Below are 22720 nucleotides of genomic sequence, written 5' to 3' on the forward strand. Positions count from 1 at the left end.
AAAAACAAGAGAGTAAAACAACATGTAAGAGTGCTATAGGCGGGGCTGTGCCCGACTAGAAGATACCCTGAACCCAACGCCGTGCTTCTTTTACCCTGAGACACTATGAAACATACGTTCTTGATTAACTTTGATGTTAATAGGCCAATCTTTCTGATATATTTAGGGAATAAATATGGTAGCCGATATATGTGTAAATACCAAATCCCAACGATATAGTTCCTTACATGATTTTTTTTTGTAACTTCGAATCTGCGTATACTATATGAGGAGGACCTTTATACTAAATTTGACTCCATCTCCATCTTGTTGCAAGCCCCGAGATGTTATCGATAGTTCCCAAAAGACAGCCATAGCTAAATCGTCGATTCTGAGCAATATATATATATATAATTTTGTTTCGTAAGTCTTCTTCTGTCCGTTACAAACATTTGCAACACTCTAGTATACCCCGTTTGTGTCCCATTGTCAATGGGTTCAAGCTATAAAAATAGGGAAATACGGAAGGGCAGAGGCCCCAGCAACGAGTTTTAATGCATGTCGATGTCGTCGCCAGCGCCGCCGCAGATCAAAGGCAGCCAATGGAGGAACCAGTGCGACGCGGTGTAGGGCATAGGGATAGTGGAATGAGGGGAAGGGGAGGCAGGAGGGATCGTTTAATTGCACTTGCCGCTTTTTATCTGTGTCCATGTGTTGGTGCCGCTCTGCTTCCAGCTCTGCCCGCAGCTCCGGTTGTCAGTTAACCTGCGCATGTGTAGTTGCCTTTGATGTGTGCCTGGGTTGGGCTGGGGTTGGGCTATGGGCGCATTTGTTTATGCGCGAGCTATAAAAAACCATAAAATATGCATAAAACGCATAGGCAAAAAGGCAATTGCGACTGAAGCTGAACAGCAGGCAAACTTAATGGAAATGAATATGAAAATGGAACTAGAAATGAAAACTGAAAATGAAGCGATTAAGTGCAGACGTTGGCAATCGTCTGGAAATTGTCGTTGGGCAAATCAAGGAATTCAGTGGGTAGTGAACCAAGTCCAGATAAGAGGCTTTCCTGTGAAAAGTTGGATGTAGATATCAAGAAGCTGAATTCCATGTTGTGGCACAGAAGTTGGACAACCTGAAAGCGGGCACAAGAATACCAACAATATATATATAAGCATATATATTTAATGCATATATATTTCTTAAATGTTACCCATTCGCTTTTCCCCTTCGTCAGTTAGACAGGAAACTGGTAGAGTCAAACTCAATATATTTTTATTTAAGAAAACTAATTTATTTAAAATTTATTTATTTTTTTTCGTCGAGAAACAATTTCAAATTTATTTTAAGATTTTCATAAAATTTTTTAAAAATCTTGCTTAGATTTCTATAAGTATCTGATTAACTCGCATTATTCAATATGCTAAAGAATATTTGAAATATTTTCAAAGATTACTTGTTATTATATACTTCAATTTTCGGCTGCTCTGAAATACCTTGATTATCTAATTATATTATAACAGTCTGTTGGTAATTATAATATAACAAAGTTCTGCAAGTGCTTTTGGTAAGTTGGTGGGCTTCATGGAATCTCAACATTTCAGTTCATCTATATCAGATTCGCCATCTTAGACATTGCTCAGGGGAATGTAACTGCTTGGTTTTTTTTATGGCCATTTCATTTGCAGCTGAATGGAATTTGTGCTGGGGATTGCGGATATGGGATAGGGAATAGGGGGATTGTCTTGTACTCGTCACTTGGCACATTATATTGCTTTGCAGGCTGCAGCGCTCATAAAAAGTACATAAAAAACTGTTGAGCATTGCCGCATCGTGTGCTTTATGGGGACGCCAAGTGGGCAGCGAATGTACGGCAGTAAAATGTTCCAAGCGATACATGAGTTTTACGATAGAATTCCCAAACTCCGCGCCATAACTATTCAAGTGGAATTTTCGGTTGCACTATAAAATGGGGGCTCTATGAGAGCTATAAAATATTTATTCTACTAAAAAATAACTGTACATGAATATATACACAGATACACACAAATATAAATATAAATATATATATATATATGTATATATATAGATAAATATAAATACAAATAGATTTGGGTAAGGGCTTCACACGTTCAACAAACAAATGGGATTAACATATGCGGAGTGGCCAGAGACCAGCCAAAAGAGATCATTGAAAGTGGCAACTGGAGAGCCAAACATTCCACTGTCATGTCCTAAACAATATCATCGGCCACCTGTGACTCCTGCTCCAGTATGGTGCTCTCGCGCAGTTTGCTCTTCAGGTTCTTGCTGGAGTTTGCCTCGGTCAGGCAGGGCTCATGCTCGGCATGCTCATGACCGTCGACATCGGCATCGGCGGCTGCATGCGCCGCATCATCCAGCTGCACCTTGCCCATGTGGCGACGATAGCGATACCACAGTTTCAGGCCCAGTACGAGCACAAAGTAGAGAAATGCCAGGCAAATGATCACAATTATAATGCGCGTCACAATTGAGTTCGAGGCAGATTTATTGCTCCTGACCACCAGCAGCACCTCCTCCCGCTTGAACCCCGCACTGCTGCCAATGGTGCAACCATATCGTCCCTCATCCTCGGTCTGCACATTGTGTATCTCCAGCGTGCCGTTCTCCAGCAGACGAAAGCGTGCCGGATCTGTGTTGTTCTCGTTCAGATAGGCCAAATCCTTGTCCCACTGTATCGTTGGCTTCGGCTCTCCCGTAGCCTGACAGTGCATGACGGCGACATCCGCTTCGCTCACCTCAACGGGCCCCACGGGCGGCACACTGAACTTGGGCGCCACTACCACATTGATGGACACTGTGGCACTTATCTGACCCTGACTATTCGTTGCAAAGCAGGTATATTGACCCCGCTGCTCATTGGTAACACCGCGAAATATCAGCGTGCCATTGTGGTCCGTCACATTTGCCGGCAATGGCAATTGTGTTTCCTAGAGGAAGATGTGGAGGCTGTAGTTGGCTTAAACCTTCATCTATGCGTAGCCTCAGCACTTACCCGCATCCACTTGACTTGTGGCACCGGCGTGCCCTGCGCCTTGCAATGCACCTTGCTAACGCTGCCCAGTTCCAGATTTTTAGACGTCGGCTGCGGCATGAATTTTAACTGCTCGATCACCTCCAGTGTGCCGCTGCCCGAGCTGACCGCCGATTGGCCCTCCACAAGCAATTGGCATTGATAGACGCCCGCATCGCTGGCCAAAACGCTGGCAAAGTGCAGCGTGCCGGTCTCCTTGTTGAGCGTGAGACGCGCATCCTCCCTCAGCAATGTCTCCAGCTGCGGCTCGCTGGTGGTGCTGCTCGTCTGGCCCAGCTCCGCCAGGCGCAACGTTTTGCCATCTTTGCGCCAGCGCAACGTGACGCTGTTGCTCTGCCTGAGCAAATCCGGCAGCTGATAGGCGCACGGGATTTGGAGCACGCTCTGCTCCTTAACGGTCAGCCGCCCTTTGGGGCCCTGCGTAATGCTGACATCCGTTGGTGGCGCTGGCGATGCTGTAAGATACACAGTTAAGTTGTTGCAACATTCGGTGGCAAGCAATGTTGACTCACCGCGCAGGCAGCTGCAAGCGCAGAAGATCAGAGCGCAGCCCAGGAACAGACGTCTCACGTTTATCTGTGACTTCATCACGGCGCGACTTGAAGAATTTCTTTGATTTTGCGTTCGCCTTTTTCTTTCTTTTTTTTCGTTTAGTTCTCTTTTGAGGTTCGCAAAAAAAGAACAACAAAAATATAAAAAAAAACCGGTGTGCGGGCCTGCTCTTTATAATTTGTGTGGCAGGAATTTTTCTGTTTCCGCCCGTTTCGTTTTCAATTTTCCACAGCGCAGTTTCAGTTCATTTCACTGGCACAGTGGCGGCCAAACTGCCGCTTAATGTTTATTTTTATGTTACGCACACGCGTCACGCTTAATTATCCTGCTGCATAGTCCGTAACCGAGGGGCAGAGCACATATTCAGCCGACAACCTCATGCGTTCGCATTCAAAATTGAACTGACGCCGCGACGAGCTAATTTAAGGCTGGCCAGGCGGCACGAGCCGGTCGACGACGCATGCGTTTTGAACTGTGCCCAGTATTTGCCAGTATTATGACTACTACTACGCGGCGAATGGAACTCTGCGCAGCACCTACGTTTTTATCATATCGAAAAAAGTGTTCACACACCTTTTTTATTTTCTGTTTTCTTTTTTAAAACGTCAAATTTAATTCATTACGCAAATACTTCTTTATAATAATACTCAGTAATAATATTAATTTTGATAGGCTTCCTTCTACTTATTCAATTCCTTAATATTCGATATATTTTGATTATAACATGCTATATAAGTTAAAAAGAATCTATTGCTTATTTATCTAGAATTGAGGTATATTTGCTACACGACTATAAACAGATTGCCGTTTGGCCACTCGGAAGGGACATCGTGTCATCATTTTGTAGACAATGGCACTGCACAGCACAAAAAGGCCCCAAAACACATACGTGAAGAGCAGAATAAAGCGATTGGGGTGCCACAGGACCGTATAACTTAGATTATAATTTTCTGTAAAAGAAACAAATAAGTTGAGTGCTATCGCCTTTCTAGGTCGTCACACACTCACCTAGCACCGCATAGCCCATGCCAATCTTGGATTTACCCATGCGATACGAGCAGGTTGGCACCATAATCTCCAGGTAGCTGTGCTCCTGTTCCTTGAGCGCTTTCAGATCAAAATGCCGCACGGCATTCTCGTAAAAATTAATTACTTTTGTCGACGGGTATATAAATATGCGCGATTCGTGCCAGTGGCCAGAAAATATGATGTGTGGATCCAAATCGCTAATAACGGCGCGTAACAGCGGCCCACCGCCAATAAGCAGTGGTGCATGGGTGACTCCAATGCGTAGACGTTCGGCATTGTGCTCCTTATCTGGATTTGTGAAATCCAATAGCATGCGATTGATCTTGAAGAAACGTAAATGATTGTCATAGTCAAACAGATCCTCGCTCATAAAGTGATTTTCAAAGCGTCGCTGATTTGAGTTGGAAATGTAGTCGCCATTATCGCCGCCAATGTCGTTGTCACCCGGGACATGAACACGCTGAAAGTAGGCAGAAATCATGCGAAACTAAGTATATACATCGGTTGAGTAAGGAATAAATGCAGGCATTTGTTTACATACATTTGTTAGCTGCTTATTCCTATAGATACGCTTGAAGCGCTGCACATATTGCTTGTATTCCTGGGCGGTAGCTATGTTACCCTCGTCGAGCAAATCTCCCAGGAACACTATAATGTGTGGTTGTGTAAAGGAGACGGCACGCTCAAAAGATTTCTGTAGATAACGATCCAAGTCGTAACGCGCAAGCGGGCTGTGCGATGAACGATCGTAGGAGGTGCCTAAGATTTGTGGATCTGCAATAAGCAGCAGACGTGTGCAGTTTTCTACAAGATATCACGGAATAGATCATTCATTATTGTTGGTAAACCGTTTTAGAGATCTTACCCAACTTGCAATCGATTGAGTTCCAGCTGGACTGGGCTATATAGTAAATAAGTACTTCATTGAAAAACATGAGAAGCAGCGTCAGCACAACAAAGCCACGACAGACCAATCTGCAAGAGATTAGGTTACTGTTATACTCGTACGTATTTGTTGCAAGGCACTTGTCGTAGACATGTACTTACCTATTGACAACGCGCAAAGAAGCCATAATTATGCTGGGCGTTGGGCTTCTTTGCTTGATTAATTAGACGCTGCATATAATTCTAGCAGATTGTGGGGCATTCCGTGCAACATTGCGTTACCTGCGTTTGTCTATATTTAAAAATGTATATGCATAATTTACGTAAGTTTTGCGTTGAATATGTTTCTACTTGAGAGACGACACTGGCACCTCATGCAACCGACAACTGGTTCGCTTGCGTTGGGGGACTGACACACTCGGCGCTGTAGTGCCTAATTAAATTAAAGAGCATTAGAAGGGCTGTGGCTGATTATTAGAGCAACACAGCGAGTGCACTTACCACAGCCCAGCCGGTTGGATACTTTGTTGATTTCCACTTGGCGACTCTGGCAGCCATGCGCACCTATTGGTTGTCATGAGAGCGTGCTTTGATGGCCGTTTGAAATTTAAATACGAGCAACGCCGTTAGAGGCTGTGCCGTAAGCGCTAACGGTCGGTGCATTTAAACTTCGCATTATCATTCTCAGATCACACAGCTAAGAAAAACATTTGTATATAGCTTTCGTACAGCTGTTAATGAAAATACAGCATGTTAACGCAAAAAGGAGTAAACGAAGTATGTAAGCGCAAATTTGAGGCAAGCTATTGAAATGCAACTCGACCAGGCATAGTTGCTGGCCATCAGCCACATTTCACAACGTCTGGCCACACTGTGCGGTAGAGTAATGGCGTGCCATTCCGCACAAAAAGTGCGCTGTTGAAATTTTTCTTGCTGACAACAAACGCATCATAATTTACAGCTGAAATAATACAAATAATTGAAAATGACAACATAGTGTGCATAAAAAGTGTTTGTATGGTGTATTTTTGGATAAAACTAAGCGTGCTTGTGCTTTAAAAGTTCGGCATCGACTAATAGAGTTTGGCGATTTTTTTTACCGCTGGCTGCTGCTCTTAGATTGTGAAAAGTAAGACCAGCTCTGCGTAAAATTTGCAGCTGCAAAATGAATCTAATTTGCATGAAAAACTCTGAAAATGCCATACCAGTGTACGGCTTGCAAACAACTTTTCTTGTGCTATTTTGATATTAATGTGCAAAAAAACGTCCATTATTTGTGTCTCAAGTTGTTAGTAGTTTGCATGTATATATATATTTATATATATATATATATATATATATATATATATATGGGTTGTGTGTGTGTGTGGCATAAGCGAGTGGCTTGGCAATGCTGCCGCCCGCTGTAACCGTTGATTTGGCAATGCTGCCGCGCTGCTTTGGCGCTGCAGTGGCTTTTTTTTTATTTTATTTATTTTTTTTTTTTTTTTTTTTTTTTTTGTTTAGCAACTTGAGGGTCACGCTTGTGGTTGTTTTTGGCTCTTTAATACTTTGAATATATCTCTTCTATTATTATCGTAGGGAATGCACTTAGCACGCGTCGCTCTTGATTTTATTTTTGTCTTTTTTTGCCTTCATTGTTTACATTTACAGTTGCATATTGTCTACAGGGAAGCGTGCGCCGAGGGAGAGAGAGAACATTTAGCAGCACCTAACAATGGCGGACATTGTTTATCCCAACGGCTGTCGGCCGTTGGTTGAGGATCTGGGCACAGATGAGCTTATACGCCGCCTTAAGGTATGTGCCGATATAGTTGTATTTCTAATCAAATTAATCAACTAATGTTATTTCTCGCAGACACTGGCCAATGTCCTGCAGACAATGGATCAGGACGACAATTTGCATCAGCAGTATATACCTCTAGCCTTGCATCTACTCGATGATTTTTTTATGCAACATCAGTCGCGGGATGTCCAATTGCTGATTGCATGCTGCATAGCGGATGTGTTGCGTGTTTATGCGCCCGAAGCGCCCTACAAGGAACAGGATCAAATTAAAGCGATTTTTAAGTTTTTCATCAAGCAACTCCATGGTCTGAAGGATCCGCGTGATCCCTCGTTCAAGCGTTATTTTTACTTGCTAGAAAACCTGGCCTTTGTCAAGTCATTTAACATGTGCTTCGAGCTGGAGGACTGTCAGGAAATATTTCATGAACTCTTTAGCACCGTTTTTAAAATCATCAAGTACGGTTTGCATTATTGCGATTTTAATAATTATTTTGACACAAATCTTTATGTTTGTAGTGATCAGCACAGCGTGAAAGTGAAGAACTTTTTCCTTGATGTGCTAAGTCCGCTGATAACCGAGGCAGATAATTTGTCTGTCGAGCTCTTGGATCTTATACTTATCAACATTGTGGAGCCGAACAAGTCGACTAACAAGTATGCACACGAGCTAACGGAGCAGCTTTTGGTCAAAACGGGCGATGCCTTCGAAGCAACCATCAAATTGGTATTTATTATCAGATCTACAAATTAAGTTTTTATAATATGGCTTTTTTTAACTTAGTTCTTCAATCGTTCGTTGGTCATGGACAAGCCGAATAACAAGCTTGCCATCACGAGCAAGATTTATGATATAATCTATGAGCTTAACCAAATCAACAGTGATCTGCTGGTTTCGGTGCTGCCGCAACTGGAAAATAAGCTTCTCTCCACCGACGATGCCGAGCGATTGAGTAAGTGCTGCTGTATATGCATATAGTTATACTTTGTATTTATTTTAGTTTGTTATTTCGTCAATCCATATGAAAATCTCCTGGTTCATATTTGCCAATGATGTGACCTTGTTCTTTAAGTTTTTATCAGTTCTCACATTTGCTTGATATTTATGGAATTAATAATTATTCTTTTGTCTTCTTTGAATAGTTTTTATCAGTTCTCACATTTGCTTAATATTTATGGAATTACTAATTATTCTTTTGTCTTCTTTGAATAGGAGCCACAACATTGCTGGCACGCATGTTCTCCGAGAAGGACTCACAATTGTCAAAGAAGTATCCATCGCTTTTGCGAACGTTTTTTGGTCGATTTTGTGACATTACTGAGCCTGTGCGCGTCAAATGCGTTCAATCTTCAATGCATTTTCTACTCAATCATCCGCACCTGCAGTCAGAAATAACCGAAAAGCTTCGCATGCGTCATCACGATCTGGACGAACTGGTGCGCCATGAGGTTGTGATGGCCATTGTGGAAACAGGCAAACGAAATTTTGACATTGTTGTCAAATCGCCGGAACTATTAGAAATTGTGCGCGAACGCACAATGGACAAGAAATACAAAATACGTCGTGATGCTATGAACGGACTGGGCTATATCTACAAACGCGCAATTTGCGAGCCAAACGACTTAAGTTCAGAGGTGAAACAGCAGGTGGATTGGATAAAGAACAAAATCATGCATGGCTACTATAAGCTTTGCCTGGAGGACAAACTGATGGTGGAACGGCTGCTCATCACCTGTCTGGTGCCGTATAAACTGGCGCCTGAGGAGCGAATGAAGAAGCTATATCATTTGTTGGGTGATTTGGATACAAATGCGACCAAGGCGTTTGTCGAGCTGCAAAAAAATCAGATGAAATCACGCCACACGGTTAGCGATTGGATAAAGTTGCATCACTCCAAGGAATTTACACCACGCGTGCTCAGCCAATTGGCCGCCAAACAGGCCAATATTGCCAAGTAAGATCGGACGTCTACAGATTTATTGGATGAACTTTCAATAACATATTAAATCTATGTTTTAGATTGCTGCCGGATCCGTTGAAGGCTAGTGAGTTTATCACACAGTTCAGTCAACATCTGCGCAAGGATGCGCAGCTGCTGCGCTGCATAAACATTGTTCTCAAACGCGATGTCAGTTGTCGCGAGTGCGCCGACACAATGAGCGTGCTGCTCAAGAAACTAGGCGCTCATGTTATGACTAATCTTTATTATAACACAGTCAAGATGCTCATCGAACGAGTGGCGTCCGTTATGGTGGACAAGGAGTCAATTGGAGTGCTGATCGGGTAAGTCGCCTAATAAGTAACGAACATGCGTACCCACACTTATCGTCTCAAATCGAAAGCCCAATTCCTTCATTAATTGTTCTGTCTTATGCAGCTTGATCGAGCAGTGCATTCAGGGCGGTCAAATTTGCAACGAAATTGGAATATCATCAGACGAAGCAGGCGAACGCGGCCTAAAGTTGTTAAGCGTAAGTGGAATGCGAATTGTAGCAATCTAAAGCGTACTACCAACATTTTTTTCGGTTTATTTTGCAGATGCTATCGTATGTCTTTTCGGCTCATTTCTTTACGGATACCTCACTGCGACATCTAATTGCTCTACTAAGTTATGAGTACGAATATGTGGCACCGTTGGTGCTGAAAACGCTGACGCATTTAGGTCGCTATCAGCCGCTTATCGACGATGCCAATCCGGCTATACTGAACGAACTGGCGCCCATCTGCAAGGACTTTGCGCTGATGGGTACGCCCAAGCAGGCAAAACATGCGGTACGCTGTATATTTGTCAATAGTCAATCATCATCGACGGCCACGACGGATGGCGGCGGCAGTGCCTCAACTACAACCCAAACGGTTCATCCCATTTTCAATGAGATCATTGAGGAACTGAGGGTTAAACTGGCGCCCAATTGTGAATTTCAACGCACCAAGATTGTCACATTGGGGCACATCGCGCTCAACATGCCGCAGGCATTCCTAACACCAATTAAGAACATGATTGCCCGTCGAATTGTCAAGGAGCTTCTCATACAAGAAGTTCCGGCGCAACGCGAACATGAACTGCCCGAAAGTGATTGGTGCGAGCAGGATGAACTGCCGCCCGATACACTCTGCAAGCTGGATGCTCTTAAGACAATGGCGCGTTGGCTACTTGGCTTACGTTCGGATGAGCATGCAGCACAAAAAACCTTCCGCATGCTTGCAGCCTTTGTTAATCAACGCGGCGATTTGCTTGCCCAGAATCGACTATGTGGTGCCGAGAAGTCCTGGTTGCGTCTTGGCGCAGCCTGCGCAATGCTCAAGGTGTGTGAACAGAAGGGTGTTGGCGATCAATATAGTGCCGAGCAGTATTTACAGCTTTCCCAACTTATGGTGAGTACATATAGCAAATTACACGATTATACGTTGAATTGTGCATCTCAATGCAGGAGGATCCGGTGCTGGAAGTGCGTGAAATATTTGCTCGAAAATTACATAAGGGCTTGGGCAGGAGTCTACCGCGCAATTGCTTGCCCTTGGACTTTATGGGTTACTATGTGCTTAGCGGCAAGGAGACCAATAGAAAGTACGTAGTCAATATGAATGTAATTCCAATTACTATCTACCTTTATTATTATTACACGCAGATTGCAAGACCAGGTGCGACATTATGTGGAAGCGGATGTGAATAAACGACGGGAATATCTTAAGACTGTGGCCATGACGTGTGAGTTGTAGTGAATACCGTCGCAAGGAAATGTAAACGAAATACTTTTATATTATATAGCACCGGACAGTTCTACGGAATCGCAATCGCTGCATATTTTACCTGACTACATGCTGGCCTTTGCCATACCGGTGCTGGTGCACGATCCCAGCTTCACGAGCCACGAGGACTATGTGCAGCTGCGCAAGATGGAGAAGTGCTTGCGTTTCATACTGGAACCGCTGATGGCGAAACGCGAGTCATTTGTCTATGGCTTCTACAAACAGTTGCTGCAGCTGATCAAACAGCGCGAGTATAGCCAGAGCACGGACAAGGATAGAATGCAAAACAACTATGTATGTATTTATTATTATATTGCAACAACTGTGGCAACACTTTTAATTTTCCTTCTGTTTAAATAGAAAATGTGGGCGCTCTGTGATCTCGCCATGCACATAATCGATGCTAAAGTTGGTCAATGTGATGGCAATTCGAGCGCATTTTCAATGCCACTGGCGCTGCCTGAAATGTACTATAAACTGCCCGCCGTTGCAAATTTCCAGAATAATGAAATCTATATACCGTTGGACGTATACACCCTGGGCGCCAAGACAAGTAAAGCCTCTGCGACGACGACAACGGCTACGTCACATGCAACTGCTGCTGGTTCTAAACGGGCTGCAGCGTTGGCAATTATGGATGATGACAATTCACAGGTAAATTGACACGGCTTTCGAATTACAATCTGTTTGTAATTATTTTAAAATTATTTTTAGGAGAACAATCTTTTTGATAACATACGTGCCGCAGACACAACGGAGCCAATGACTAAGCGAACGCGCGGCGGTGCCGCAGCGCCCGCCAAATCGTAGAGAAGAATGCGGCTACTTGTTAGTTTAGTGTTAGTCTAGGCCCTAAGTTAACTAAATATTTAAGACGTAGATGGGTACTACGATTAGAACACACACACAAACAAACAAACAAACAAACACACACGGACCAACAAGAATCCCTCAACCGACAGACAATTGCATCCTTGAAATTATTGTAACCTCTGTTGTGTGTGGATGGATGTAAGAAACAGACCAACCAATATGGCAACATAAAAATCTCTGATAGTGTCGCCTAATTTGTTAATTTTAGTTGTAATTATGAAAGAGCATAGTTTTACCTCTATTAATATTATTCTATTATATATTTTAATTGTGTACTGTTTCGTATTATGCTCCTTTCGGCTTGTTTCATTTTTAACCTTTTCCACTATTTTGAAAGAAATTATTTTTAGATACATAACGCAAATTTATCGAATAAAAACTAAATAAAAGAAGTTAGAATGCGAATTAGTTAAAAAGTATGCCCCGACGTAAAGTAACAAAGCCTTATTAAGAAATTAATATTAACTTTTCTATGAACGCAGTTAAAATTTAGTTAATATAAAATGCGTGATTAATCATAATATACTTTATAAAACATAAAAACATACATATTCATAAAATACAGAGAATGCATTCAAAATGTATTGAAACAATTGAAGAACATTGTTGTAAGCGTATTGAAATAACATTAATATTTGGAGAAAAAGAAAAGAAAAACAAAACACAAATTGTATATTTAACTATTATTACTGTTTTTCAAATACAAATAATTATTTTAAAAAAAGTAATTATAAATAAAATGGTCCAAAAAAAATTTAAATGTATGAGCTACGCGCGCAACAAATCTAAAATACTACGGTAACACTGCGCTACGGGGTGTTGCCACTATGCGCACGCAGCTTGGCAACGCTTCAATTGCATTTGTATTGGCAGCGGGGGTGCGTCGTCTGTGTTTGTTTTTCTTTTTTATTTTTGGCAAAATTAAATTAAATTGTATAAAAAGTGAATAAATGTGCGTATAAAAAAACTTACAAAGGGCAGTACCATAAAGTGAAGGACTTACTATGCAGCCAGCATTGGTCATGCAGTCGCTGCAAGAAACGCAGTCATTTTTAGCTGAGTGTGACGTCACACGGCAGCGAACCGACGTCAAGTCAGGCACAGGCCCATCCGCTGCTATCAGTATGGAAACCAACGTGCAGCCGAACAGGCAGCAGCAGCGCATATACACCTCAACCCCCATAAACGAATTCAAAAAGCAACACAAATCGCAGCAGCGCAACGACGCCATTGGTTTTTTGGATTTGGCCAAAGCAACAACAAAACGTTACATTCGCGTGGGCGGTGGCGGTGCTGCTAGTGTCAAGGGGCAGGAGCCGACCTTTGATGTGCGCCTGAAAGCTCTAATTTTGTTATTTGGCATTATAATTATCGGGTACAGAATCATCACTTTAACAAGTGAGTACATTCATGCAGCATTCATCAAGGCTGCACTTGTGTTTTTGTTTTGTTGTTGTTTACAAAGTGGCTTAAAAATAGCAGAATGCGCATATGTAGATATGTACTTATATACAGGCAATGGCAAATTGTATGATCTCATGCCCATTTTCATTCTCATTGCTTTTGTGTTTCACCTTCGTAGTGCGCCTTTCCAGCGCTCTACTCAGGCACTCAAACAACCCTCCGCCTCATCCCCCCCCCCCCCCCCCCTTCTCCTTAAAATGCGCTAAGCATCTAAATAAAGACTCACCAATTGACTGTTGCGCATTTTGTTAGTAGTGAACAGCAAATTCTCATTTGCATACGCAAGGCTGAAAGCCAACGGCGATATTTCACTAATTGCTCAAAATCGTCTTTTGGGCTTTGTTTACATATACCTATACCTTTGCATATGCATACATATACATAGCTAAGTATGTGTTAGCTACATACAAACATGTCAAGTTCTTTTTAGTATTGTGAGTGACTTAACGGTATTTTGAACTCAGCCGCGTCACGCGACCGAACTCGCACAGTGGAAGAGGTTTGGATTGCATTGACGTAAAATTGAATTTATTTATAGCAGTAATACCTTTTTAATTATATTGATCAATCATAATAATGAATGTTTCTTATCTTAGCGCAACAGTATTTCTTTTCATAATCTTGAGCTTTTTCATAAATTGAGTTACTTTATATATTTATTATGATGTTCCACTGTGCAGTACTTGAGTAGGCGTCAGAACTGGTCGAGCTAAGAGTTTTCCTCAATGTTTGCTGCCTGCTTTGGCAATTGGCGAGTTTTTTTCTTGTTAGCGGACGACATGCCGCGTTTATCGTGCTGCCGATAAAAGGCAATATCAAATCGCTGACCTTGACGAGCGTGTCTATTAATAACTTATTTCCAATTGCCGCCCACAGTGCCCTACATCAACGGCAGCAACGTACAGCAGCTGAGCAGCTATGTGCAGGCACAGCTGAGCGCTGCCTTGGACTGGTCGGAGCAGCACCAAATGCGTTCCAAGCTGAACCCACTGCTGTGGGGCCTTATTGTGTCTGTTTTTTGCTATGCCATTGTTTACTTGGACAGCGCTGTGCCAGGCGTTGTTCCTCCAGCGCCCTTCTCGTCTCGCTCTAAGCAGCGGTAAGTCCAAGCGGCGGAAGCAGCTAAATAAATATACTTAGCACTTGGGGTTTTCTAACGAACTTTGCCTTTGCAGATCTCGTCTAAGGAGCTCAGCTGTGCAGCTGAACTATTGGTGCGCGCTGGGCGCGGGAATTATGGTTACGTTTCTTATGTATGTGGATGTGTAATTGCACGTTGCAGTTACACAGAGAATTTCCTTAAGTCAAATATGGCAGCAGTATTAGCATATAACTCAGTTCCGATTTAACAATCGTAAACTCACCCTTTCCACAAATGAGGGATTAATTAATTTTTTTTATATATATATATATATTTATATATTTGTAACTGTGCAATGCTCCTAAAGCAAAACCTAACAGCGTTGTATTTAAATACGAATTTTGTAGAAGCTAAAGAAGCTAAACGGCCAACTAAAAGGCGCGTTTAAATCTGTCAACTTATCAGCTAAGTAAATAAATTAAATTAAATGAATTATATTATGCTAATAATATTAATATACGCAAAAGTGTAAAACCCATGTGAGAGTACAAAATGAAAAATGTGTAAAACAAATTCTGTTTATAGATTAGTATAGCAGATTAAATAGTTACGAGTACTAACTAAAACTCAATTTGAATTGTTTTGCCATTCAAAAACTATAAAGTAAGACTTAAATTGTGTATTAAAAGAACTAACTAAGAACTACTATTAGAATGTTGCATTAATATATATGAATTCACGTTCTCTATGCGCGTAAAGTTCTGTTGCCAATCGGCGATGCTTACCTGCGAAACGCTGAAGGTATTCAAACGGTTCTCGCCTATGAAACGGCCCACAACATGCACATAACAGCCTATGGCATAAATGAATATTAGGATATGGGCGTTAAGTATATTACAAATGCTTACCAATTGTCAAGTATTTTAGTTCATCTTCAAAATCATAGAAAATGGCCTGCAATATTGGGCCCTTACCCTCGTTGCGCAGCAGCAGTGTTCGGTCGCCGCGCTTGCCCTCAATAACGCGCAAAAGCTTACCTGTTGAACATTTAAAAAACGCTATATAGACTGAAAAAGGTTTACTTATTAACAGCCTACCATAGACACTCCAAAGTGCATTCAAATGCGGCTGCTGCCGGTGCATTTTAATGCAAAAGTCCACACGTCCAATTAAGCTCAATAAATTGCGACCCGGCTTGGACATTGGTGAAGTTGGCAACGCTGCCGACGGCTCAACTTTAGGCATTGGATGTGCGCCGTTTTGGGCACGGCCAAAAGTTTTATTGAGCCCTTTCGGAGCTGGCATGTAGACAAACTCGTGCTTGGGCTTAACTTTCAGTGGTTCTTCAACAAATCCGGAAAATATAAGCTTGTTGTCTTTTTGGCAAAGGCTCAATTTGGTTTGCTTCAGTTGACTTCCAGTTTTTCGCAGCAATCCAGAGGCAGTTTCAAAACTGCGATTGACAAACAACTGACCGTTTGCCATTAGCTCGGCTTTGAATTTTTGCTGGGTGTTGGTGGCCAGGCTGTTGCTTTTTTTGGCTGCACGCAAGTTACATTAAATATAATCACGACACAATCTTCTTTTTACTTACTTTTATGGGTGAACATGTTGCATTGGAAAAATGACAGTTACACAGTAAACACAGTAGACTTTGGCGCCAAGGTGACCGTATTTATTGTTACAGGTTCTAATGTTAATATTTTATGCATCCCTGGAATGCATGTTTTGGTATTTTTTCGATTAGTTTACGTACGGCTGCACTTGTAAAAATCGATTTAATATTATCGCAGTGACGAAGTATCGACACTCTCCACGCGAGTTTATTTTCATTTCAATGTATAAAAATTTTGTAAATAGCGCTCTTTAAATTAACTAAACATTGGTATTAAACAACTAACGTAGCGGCGATGAGTACAATTCTGGAAAAAATTGCGGCCATTGAGTCGGAGGTGAGTGGACGAATCCCAATAAAAAATATGCCAACGCAAAACTAACCTGTCTCCAACTTTATTCCCTTCTAAATGTATGTATGTATATGTAGATGGCACGCACGCAAAAGAACAAGGCAACGTCTGCCCATTTGGGTCTACTGAAAGCCAAGCTGGCCAAGCTGCGCCGTGAGCTTATCTCGCCAAAGGGCGGTGGCGGTGGCACGGGTGAAGGTAAGCTGAGCCTCGAATTGAGATAAAACGCAGCTTAAATCGTTAATTTGCAGCCGGCTTTGAGGTGGCCAAGACGGGTGATGCGCGGGTGGGCTTCGTCGGCTTCCCCTCGGTGGGCAAGTCGACGTTGCTATCGAATTTGGCTGGTGTTTACTCTGAGGTGGCGGCCTACGAGTTCACAACGCTTACCACTGTGCCGGGCTGTATTAAGTACAAGGGTGCTAAGATCCAGTTGCTCGATTTGCCTGGAATCATTGAGGGTGCAAAGGACGGAAAAGGTCGCGGTCGTCAGGTGATTGCTGTGGCGCGCACCTGCAATTTGATCTTCATGGTTTTGGACTGTCTCAAGCCACTGGGCCATAAGAAATTGCTAGAGCATGAATTGGAGGGCTTTGGCATACGTTTGAACAAGAAACCGCCAAATATTTACTACAAGCGCAAGGATAAGGGTGGCATTAATCTCAATAGCATGGTGCCCCAATCTGAGCTGGACACCGATCTGGTCAAGACTATATTGTCGGAATATAAGATACACAATGCGGACATAACGCTACGTTATGATGCTACTAGCGACGATCTGATCGATGTTATTGAGGGTAACCGCATTTACATACCGTGCATCTATCTGCTGAACAAGATTGATCAGATTTCCATCGAGGAGCTGGATGTCATCTACAAGATACCGCATTGTGTGCCTATATCAGCGCATCATCACTGGAACTTTGATGATCTGCTGGAGTTGATGTGGGAATACTTAAGACTGGTTCGAATCTATACCAAGCCCAAGGGGCAGCTGCCCGACTACAGTTCGCCGGTGGTGCTGCATAATGAACGCACAAGCATCGAAGACTTTTGTAATAAGCTGCATCGGTCTATTGCCAAGGAGTTTAAATAGTAAGTTAATCGATTTTTGCAATTACTTTGAGCCTAAATGTTTTCTATAATCTTTTACAGTGCGCTGGTCTGGGGATCTTCTGTGAAGCATCAACCGCAAAAGGTGGGCATTGAGCATATACTCAATGACGAAGATGTGGTGCAAATTGTGAAAAAGGTCTAAGGCCTGTTAATACATATATATATTCTTTGGATTTTAATTGTGTTTGCATTTTTTTGAAATAAAAACGCGAATTGCGCTGACAATTAGGCAGCGTTGCCACCTGAGCTTATGTCTTTTTGAATTAGGCGCCCAATATTTGAGTTAGGCCACTATCGATAGCGCCAATAAACTATCGATATAACTTTCTGATATGGCCATGCATGTTGGTCCGCCACTAACCACGCGTTGTTATTGTTAACAATTGAGTAAATCTTTATAAATGGTCGAACTAAAAAAATCGGATGCCCTTTCAGAGGACAACACTTGGGAGCCCGGCGACAGCAAGGAGTGGGCCAAGCCAATCAAGCCACTGCAAGAGAAATGGAAACTAGTGCCGGCTTTTTTGCAGGTGAAAGGCTTGGTTAAACAGCATATCGATTCGTTCAATCACTTTATTAATGTGGACATAAAGAAAATCGTTCGTGCCAACGAAATTGTGACCAGCGGCGCAGATCCACTCTTCTACCTGAAGTATCTGGACGTGCGCGTGGGCAAGCCAGATATTGACGATGGCTTTAACATAACCAAAGCGACCACGCCGCACGAGTGCCGGCTGCGAGACACCACCTACTCGGCGCCCATCAGTGTGGACATTGAGTACACACGCGGCACGCAGCGTATTAAGCGCAACAATTTGCTCATTGGACGCATGCCCCTAATGCTGAGATGCTCCAATTGTGTGCTTACCGGCAAATCCGAATTCGAGCTGTCCAAGTTGAACGAATGCCCGCTTGATCCTGGCGGCTATTTTGTGGTGCGTGGCCAGGAGAAAGTCATTCTCATACAGGAGCAGCTGTCGTGGAATAAAATGCTAACCGAGGACTTTAACGGGGTCGTACAGTGCCAGGTCACCTCGTCAACGCATGAGAAGAAATCGCGCACGCTGGTTCTGAGCAAGCATGGAAAATATTATCTGAAGCACAACTCAATGACCGACGACATACCCATTGTGGTCATCTTCAAGGCTTTGGGCGTAGTTTCCGATCAGGAGATAATGTCTCACATTGGCCTAGATGCGCGTTCACAGAATCGCTTTGGAGCCTCCCTCTTGGAAGCCTTCAATCTGAAGGTCTTCACACAGCAGCGTGCCCTGGACTACATGGGTGAGTTGCACTAATGCACAGCTAAAATATGTATATACTAAAATCATGTTCTTTATCGTGTTTTCATAGGTTCCAAGCTGGTGGTGAAGCGTTTCCAGAGCGCCACCAACAAAACACCTTCGGAGGAGGCCCGTGAGCTGCTTTTGACCACGATTCTGGCTCACGTGCCCGTCGACAATTTCAACTTTCAAATGAAGGCGATTTATGTATCGCTAATGGTTCGTCGAGTGATGGCCGCAGAGCTAGACAAAACGCTTTTCGATGATCGCGACTATTATGGCAATAAACGATTGGAGCTGGCCGGATCGTTGATTTCGTTAATGTTTGAGGATCTGTTCAAGCGCATGAACTGGGAGCTAAAGATGATAGCGGACAAGAATATACCCAAGGTGAAGGCGGCACAGTTTGATGTGGTCAAGCATATGAGAGCGGCACAGATCACCGTTGGCCTCGAGTCCGCGATTAGTTCTGGAAATTGGACGATCAAACGTTTTAAAATGGAACGCGCTGGCGTTACCCAAGTGCTATCGCGGCTCAGCTACATTTCGGCGCTGGGCATGATGACACGTGTGAACTCCCAGTTTGAGAAGACGCGCAAGGTGTCCGGACCGCGTTCACTGCAGCCGAGTCAATGGGGCATGCTGTGCCCCTCGGATACGCCCGAGGGCGAGGCTTGCGGCCTGGTTAAGAATCTGGCGCTAATGACGCACATAACGACCGAAGTGGACGAACGCCCAGTGATGACATTGGCCTACAATGCCGGCGTCGAGGATATACGCGAAGTCAGCGGCAATCCCATCAATAATCCGCACGTTTTTCTTGTCTTCATCAATGGCAACGTTCTGGGCCTGACAATTAATCATCGGCACCTGGTGCACAATTTGCGCTATATGCGCCGCAAGGGACGCATGGGCAGCTTCGTCTCCATACACACCTCCTACACGCAGCGCTGCATCTTCATACATACGGACGGTGGGCGCTTGTGCCGTCCATATATTATAGTCGAGAAATCGCGTCCCCTGGTGCAGCAGCGTCATCTGGATGAACTGTTGCGCGGCGTACGTAAATTTGACGACTTTCTACATGACGGACTGATTGAGTACTTGGATGTGAATGAGGAGAACGATTCGTTTATTGCCTGGAACGAAGAGCACATTGAGCCGCACACAACGCATCTGGAAATTGAGCCCTTCACATTGCTAGGCGTCTGTGCTGGTCTGGTGCCGTATCCGCATCACAATCAGAGCCCCCGCAACACCTATCAATGTGCCATGGGTAAACAAGCCATGGGCATGATTGGCTACAATCAAAAGAATCGCATCGATTCCCTCATGTACAACTTGGTCTATCCGCAGGCCCCAATGGTCAAATCACGCACAATTGAGTTGACCAACTTTGACAAGCTACCTGCTGGGCAAAATGCCACGGTGGCTGTAATGAGCTACTCCGGCTATGATATTGAGGATGCACTCATCTTAAACAAGGCATCGATTGATCGCGGCTACGGGCGTTGTCTGGTCTATAAGAACTCCAAGTGCACTGTAAAGCGTTATGCGAATCAGACATTTGACAGGATTATGGGGCCGGTTAAGGATGCGCTGACCAACAAGGTAATCTTTAAGCATGATGTGCTGGACACGGATGGCATTGTTGCACCTGGCGAACAGGTGCTAAACAAACAAATTATGATTAATAAGGAAATGCCAGCGGTGACATCCATCAATCCACTCGAAGGTCAGTGCCAAAATATATGTGTTAACTCCTAATATATACTACTTTGTACACTTTGCCTTTAGGTCAATCTACCCAGGTACCCTACACTGCTGTCCCCATTAGCTACAAGGGACCTGAACCCAGTTATATTGAGCGTGTGATGGTCTCGGCCAACGCTGAGGAGGACTTCCTTATCAAAATTTTGCTGCGCCAAACGCGCATACCGGAGATTGGCGATAAGTTCAGCTCGCGGCATGGACAGAAGGGTGTTACGGGACTCATTGTGGATCAGGAGGACATGCCCTTTAATGACTATGGCATATGTCCGGACATGATCATGAACCCGCATGGTTTTCCCTCACGTATGACAGTGGGCAAGACACTGGAGCTCCTAGGCGGCAAGGCTGGCGTCCTGGAGGGCAAATTTCATTATGGCACAGCTTTTGGCGGCTCTAAGGCGGCGGATGTGCAGGCGGAGCTGGTGCGTCATGGATTCAACTATATGGGCAAGGACTTTTTCTACTCGGGCATAACGGGTGCACCACTAGAGGCTTACATTTACTCGGGCCCGGTGTACTATCAGAAGCTGAAGCACATGGTGCAGGACAAGATGCATGCCAGAGCACGTGGCCCAAAGGCTGTGCTCACTCGCCAGCCCACCCAGGGTCGCAGTCGTGAGGGCGGCCTGCGCCTGGGCGAAATGGAGCGCGATTGCCTTATATCTTATGGAGCGAGCATGCTAATAATGGAACGCCTCATGATATCATCCGACGCATTTGAGGTAGATGTATGCCGTACCTGCGGCAGACTGGCCTACTGCTCCTGGTGCCATTTCTGTCAGTCGTCGGCGCACGTCTCCAAGATATCCATGCCGTATGCCTGCAAACTGCTTTTCCAGGAGCTCACCAGCATGAATGTGGTACCCAAACTAATACTGGAGAACTACTAGTAAACGCTTTTAAAGATTAGATATATGTATATGACTGGAGGCAAGAGAATAAACTGTATGTTTATGTTTGTAATCTGATACTGTGAAACTACGCTAAGTTCAATGAACGTGTGGGGTCGCGGTCTACGTGACCCGCTCACCCACCACCATTCAATGAGCACCCCACCAACCAAATGACGCCCTGATAAATGTTATGGGCTAAAACTTTGGCAACGTCTGCTTTTAAATTCCTATTTAGAGCCGCCATCAGCCACGCCCAACCAGCGCCCAGTCGTCCTGCTTCACTTTCACAGCATTTGCGTAAATTTTAACATATTCATGAAGCTACCAGCGAATGTCAATGTGAAGTGGCAGAGAGGCACGCGTAAGGCAAAGCTCCACTGTTAAATAGCAGACGCGTGCTTATTAACATGAGGGGTAAATGTTAAGAGCGTATTCGAAGCGCTGTTAATTGGCGGGCTAGCCAAAGACGGCTTAAGCCGTCTTCCTGCTTAATTGTATCTTAATAGGGGGCGTCAGGCTTATCAAATTGCTGATTAACCTTGTTTCGCTTGTGCGCCCTTTGTGTAAACACAAAAGTTATGGCCAGGCAGTGAGCGTGGGACAGTTAAATTGGGCGCTGTCTTTGCATATATATACCTCGTGATTTGGTTTTGGGAAGAGTTTATAGGAATTTTGACAGATATTGAACACTAAAAATCAGTCGAAACACTTCGATTAGATTATTTAATTTCTGGAAGTTATATTTTCTATATATTCAAAACGTTAATGGATAACAAACTATGGTTCCTTAATCCACACCTGACAAAGCTTGGAAGCGGTTTTCTAATATAAATAATAATTGGTTTTTAAATAAACAACGTACAGGGTATTAAGTTAACAGCATTTGTGGCCATTCTTTCTCTGAGACTTGTTGATTATCAATTAGTATAGAGAAATAAATATTGTAGCATATACAAAGCAATTCCGTTGCCTGATTTATTCTCAGCCTTCTCGAGTTTTCTATTTATGTCTCACCAAAAAGAGGACGGTTTGAGCCTTGTTTACATTTAAAAAATGCTGTGTTAAGTTTTTTCTTTTTAATTCTAGTGGGAACTTTCGAGTGGCTGCCGCGTCTTTGAGGCTATTCATAAAGCCATTTTGGCCAAGTTTGCTGGCGTACTGGGTCAATGCACTGGCACACGCACGTGACTCGGCAACTGGCAACTGGCAACACCTA

General features: G+C 43.6%; 7 protein-coding genes across 10 annotated transcripts; 4 read left to right on the top strand and 3 right to left on the bottom strand.

The window, feature by feature from the left end:
- Positions 1–2045: 2045 nt before the first annotated feature.
- LOC115758035 (tyrosine-protein kinase-like otk) lies at positions 2046–4178 on the bottom strand. Its single transcript, XM_030698546.1, has 3 exons — positions 3568–4178; positions 3017–3510; positions 2046–2951 (listed from the first exon to the last, which is right to left on the bottom strand). Exons 1-3 carry the CDS (start codon positions 3641–3643, stop codon positions 2214–2216), a joined length of 1308 nt encoding a protein of 435 aa, XP_030554406.1. The 5' UTR covers positions 3644–4178; the 3' UTR covers positions 2046–2213.
- A 92-nt stretch (positions 4179–4270) lies between these two features.
- On the bottom strand, positions 4271–5766 carry LOC115758036 (metallophosphoesterase 1). Of its 4 annotated transcripts, none has more exons than XM_030698547.1 (5): positions 5684–5745; positions 5502–5629; positions 5178–5440; positions 4616–5123; positions 4271–4557 (listed from the first exon to the last, which is right to left on the bottom strand). In XM_030698547.1, the coding sequence occupies exons 1-5, from the start codon at positions 5707–5709 to the stop codon at positions 4370–4372; spliced, it is 1113 nt and encodes a 370-aa protein (XP_030554407.1). In that variant the 5' UTR covers positions 5710–5745; the 3' UTR covers positions 4271–4369. The 4 variants fall into 4 exon arrangements, with proteins under 4 accessions (XP_030554407.1, XP_030554408.1, XP_030554409.1 ...); XM_030698548.1 differs by having other exon boundaries at positions 4273–4557; positions 5502–5611; positions 5684–5766; XM_030698549.1 differs by having other exon boundaries at positions 4275–4557; positions 4616–5096.
- A 643-nt stretch (positions 5767–6409) lies between these two features.
- LOC115758039 lies at positions 6410–16131 on the bottom strand. Its single transcript, XM_030698553.1, has 5 exons — positions 16070–16131; positions 15573–16016; positions 15384–15512; positions 15261–15328; positions 6410–6482 (listed from the first exon to the last, which is right to left on the bottom strand). The coding sequence occupies exons 1-5, from the start codon at positions 16083–16085 to the stop codon at positions 6477–6479; spliced, it is 663 nt and encodes a 220-aa protein (XP_030554413.1). The 5' UTR covers positions 16086–16131; the 3' UTR covers positions 6410–6476.
- On the top strand, positions 6576–12599 carry LOC115758034 (sister chromatid cohesion protein PDS5 homolog B). Its single transcript, XM_030698544.1, has 14 exons — positions 6576–6650; positions 7175–7319; positions 7380–7765; positions 7826–8033; positions 8091–8259; positions 8520–9261; positions 9327–9590; positions 9685–9778; positions 9846–10682; positions 10739–10875; positions 10937–11016; positions 11077–11351; positions 11418–11711; positions 11772–12599. Exons 2-14 carry the CDS (start codon positions 7239–7241, stop codon positions 11865–11867), a joined length of 3663 nt encoding a protein of 1220 aa, XP_030554404.1. The 5' UTR covers positions 6576–6650; positions 7175–7238; the 3' UTR covers positions 11868–12599.
- On the top strand, positions 12879–15184 carry LOC115758038. The gene is made up of 3 exons (XM_030698552.1): positions 12879–13328; positions 14271–14493; positions 14570–15184. Exons 1-3 carry the CDS (start codon positions 12935–12937, stop codon positions 14661–14663), a joined length of 711 nt encoding a protein of 236 aa, XP_030554412.1. The 5' UTR covers positions 12879–12934; the 3' UTR covers positions 14664–15184.
- Positions 16132–16268: 137 nt separating the features above from the next.
- LOC115758037 (GTP-binding protein 128up) lies at positions 16269–17792 on the top strand. The gene is made up of 4 exons (XM_030698551.1): positions 16269–16427; positions 16520–16640; positions 16694–17534; positions 17595–17792. The coding sequence occupies exons 1-4, from the start codon at positions 16386–16388 to the stop codon at positions 17695–17697; spliced, it is 1107 nt and encodes a 368-aa protein (XP_030554411.1). The 5' UTR covers positions 16269–16385; the 3' UTR covers positions 17698–17792.
- Positions 17793–17956: 164 nt separating this feature from the next.
- Positions 17957–21569, top strand: LOC115758011 (DNA-directed RNA polymerase III subunit RPC2). Its single transcript, XM_030698507.1, has 3 exons — positions 17957–18839; positions 18909–20573; positions 20636–21569. Exons 1-3 carry the CDS (start codon positions 17957–17959, stop codon positions 21499–21501), a joined length of 3414 nt encoding a protein of 1137 aa, XP_030554367.1. The 3' UTR covers positions 21502–21569.
- The last annotated feature ends 1151 nt before the right edge of the window (positions 21570–22720 follow it).

The sequence above is a fragment of the Drosophila novamexicana genome, unplaced genomic scaffold (assembly GCF_003285875.2).
Source record: "Drosophila novamexicana strain 15010-1031.04,08,12 unplaced genomic scaffold, DnovRS2.1 tig00000121-arrow-pilon, whole genome shotgun sequence".
In the NCBI taxonomy this organism is placed as follows: domain Eukaryota; kingdom Metazoa; phylum Arthropoda; class Insecta; order Diptera; family Drosophilidae; genus Drosophila; species Drosophila novamexicana.

Excerpts from the sequence above, each read along its gene's own strand:
- LOC115758035 (XM_030698546.1), bottom strand. The coding sequence starts at position 3,643 with ATGAAGTCACAGATAAACGTGAGACGTCTGTTCCTGGGCTGCGCTCTG. Across the intron at positions 3,511-3,567 it reads CGCTTGCAGCTGCCTGCGCG|CATCGCCAGCGCCACCAACG; the intron begins GTGAGTCAACAT and ends TGTATCTTACAG. Across the intron at positions 2,952-3,016 it reads CACAAGTCAAGTGGATGCGG|GAAACACAATTGCCATTGCC; the intron begins GTAAGTGCTGAG and ends ATCTTCCTCTAG.
- LOC115758036 (XM_030698547.1), bottom strand. The coding sequence starts at position 5,709 with ATGGCTTCTTTGCGCGTTGTCAATAG. Across the intron at positions 5,630-5,683 it reads TCTTTGCGCGTTGTCAATAG|TAACCTAATCTCTTGCAGAT; the intron begins GTAAGTACATGT and ends CGAGTATAACAG. Across the intron at positions 5,441-5,501 it reads CTCAATCGATTGCAAGTTGG|AAAACTGCACACGTCTGCTG; the intron begins GTAAGATCTCTA and ends GATATCTTGTAG.
- LOC115758034 (XM_030698544.1), top strand. The coding sequence starts at position 7,239 with ATGGCGGACATTGTTTATCCCAACGGCTGTCGGCCGTTGGTTGAGGAT. Across the intron at positions 7,766-7,825 it reads ACCGTTTTTAAAATCATCAA|TGATCAGCACAGCGTGAAAG; the intron begins GTACGGTTTGCA and ends TTATGTTTGTAG. Across the intron at positions 10,876-10,936 it reads GGCAAGGAGACCAATAGAAA|ATTGCAAGACCAGGTGCGAC; the intron begins GTACGTAGTCAA and ends TATTACACGCAG.
- LOC115758038 (XM_030698552.1), top strand. The coding sequence starts at position 12,935 with ATGCAGCCAGCATTGGTCATGCAGTCGCTGCAAGAAACGCAGTCATTT. Across the intron at positions 13,329-14,270 it reads CAGAATCATCACTTTAACAA|TGCCCTACATCAACGGCAGC; the intron begins GTGAGTACATTC and ends TGCCGCCCACAG. Across the intron at positions 14,494-14,569 it reads TCGTCTCGCTCTAAGCAGCG|ATCTCGTCTAAGGAGCTCAG; the intron begins GTAAGTCCAAGC and ends TTGCCTTTGCAG.
- LOC115758039 (XM_030698553.1), bottom strand. Across the intron at positions 15,513-15,572 it reads TGCACTTTGGAGTGTCTATG|GTAAGCTTTTGCGCGTTATT; the intron begins GTAGGCTGTTAA and ends AATGTTCAACAG. Across the intron at positions 15,329-15,383 it reads ACTAAAATACTTGACAATTG|GCTGTTATGTGCATGTTGTG; the intron begins GTAAGCATTTGT and ends TTTATGCCATAG.
- LOC115758037 (XM_030698551.1), top strand. The coding sequence starts at position 16,386 with ATGAGTACAATTCTGGAAAAAATTGCGGCCATTGAGTCGGAG. Across the intron at positions 16,428-16,519 it reads TTGCGGCCATTGAGTCGGAG|ATGGCACGCACGCAAAAGAA; the intron begins GTGAGTGGACGA and ends ATGTATATGTAG. Across the intron at positions 16,641-16,693 it reads TGGCGGTGGCACGGGTGAAG|CCGGCTTTGAGGTGGCCAAG; the intron begins GTAAGCTGAGCC and ends GTTAATTTGCAG.
- LOC115758011 (XM_030698507.1), top strand. The coding sequence starts at position 17,957 with ATGGTCGAACTAAAAAAATCGGATGCCCTTTCAGAGGACAACACTTGG. Across the intron at positions 18,840-18,908 it reads GCGTGCCCTGGACTACATGG|GTTCCAAGCTGGTGGTGAAG; the intron begins GTGAGTTGCACT and ends GTGTTTTCATAG. Across the intron at positions 20,574-20,635 it reads ATCCATCAATCCACTCGAAG|GTCAATCTACCCAGGTACCC; the intron begins GTCAGTGCCAAA and ends CTTTGCCTTTAG.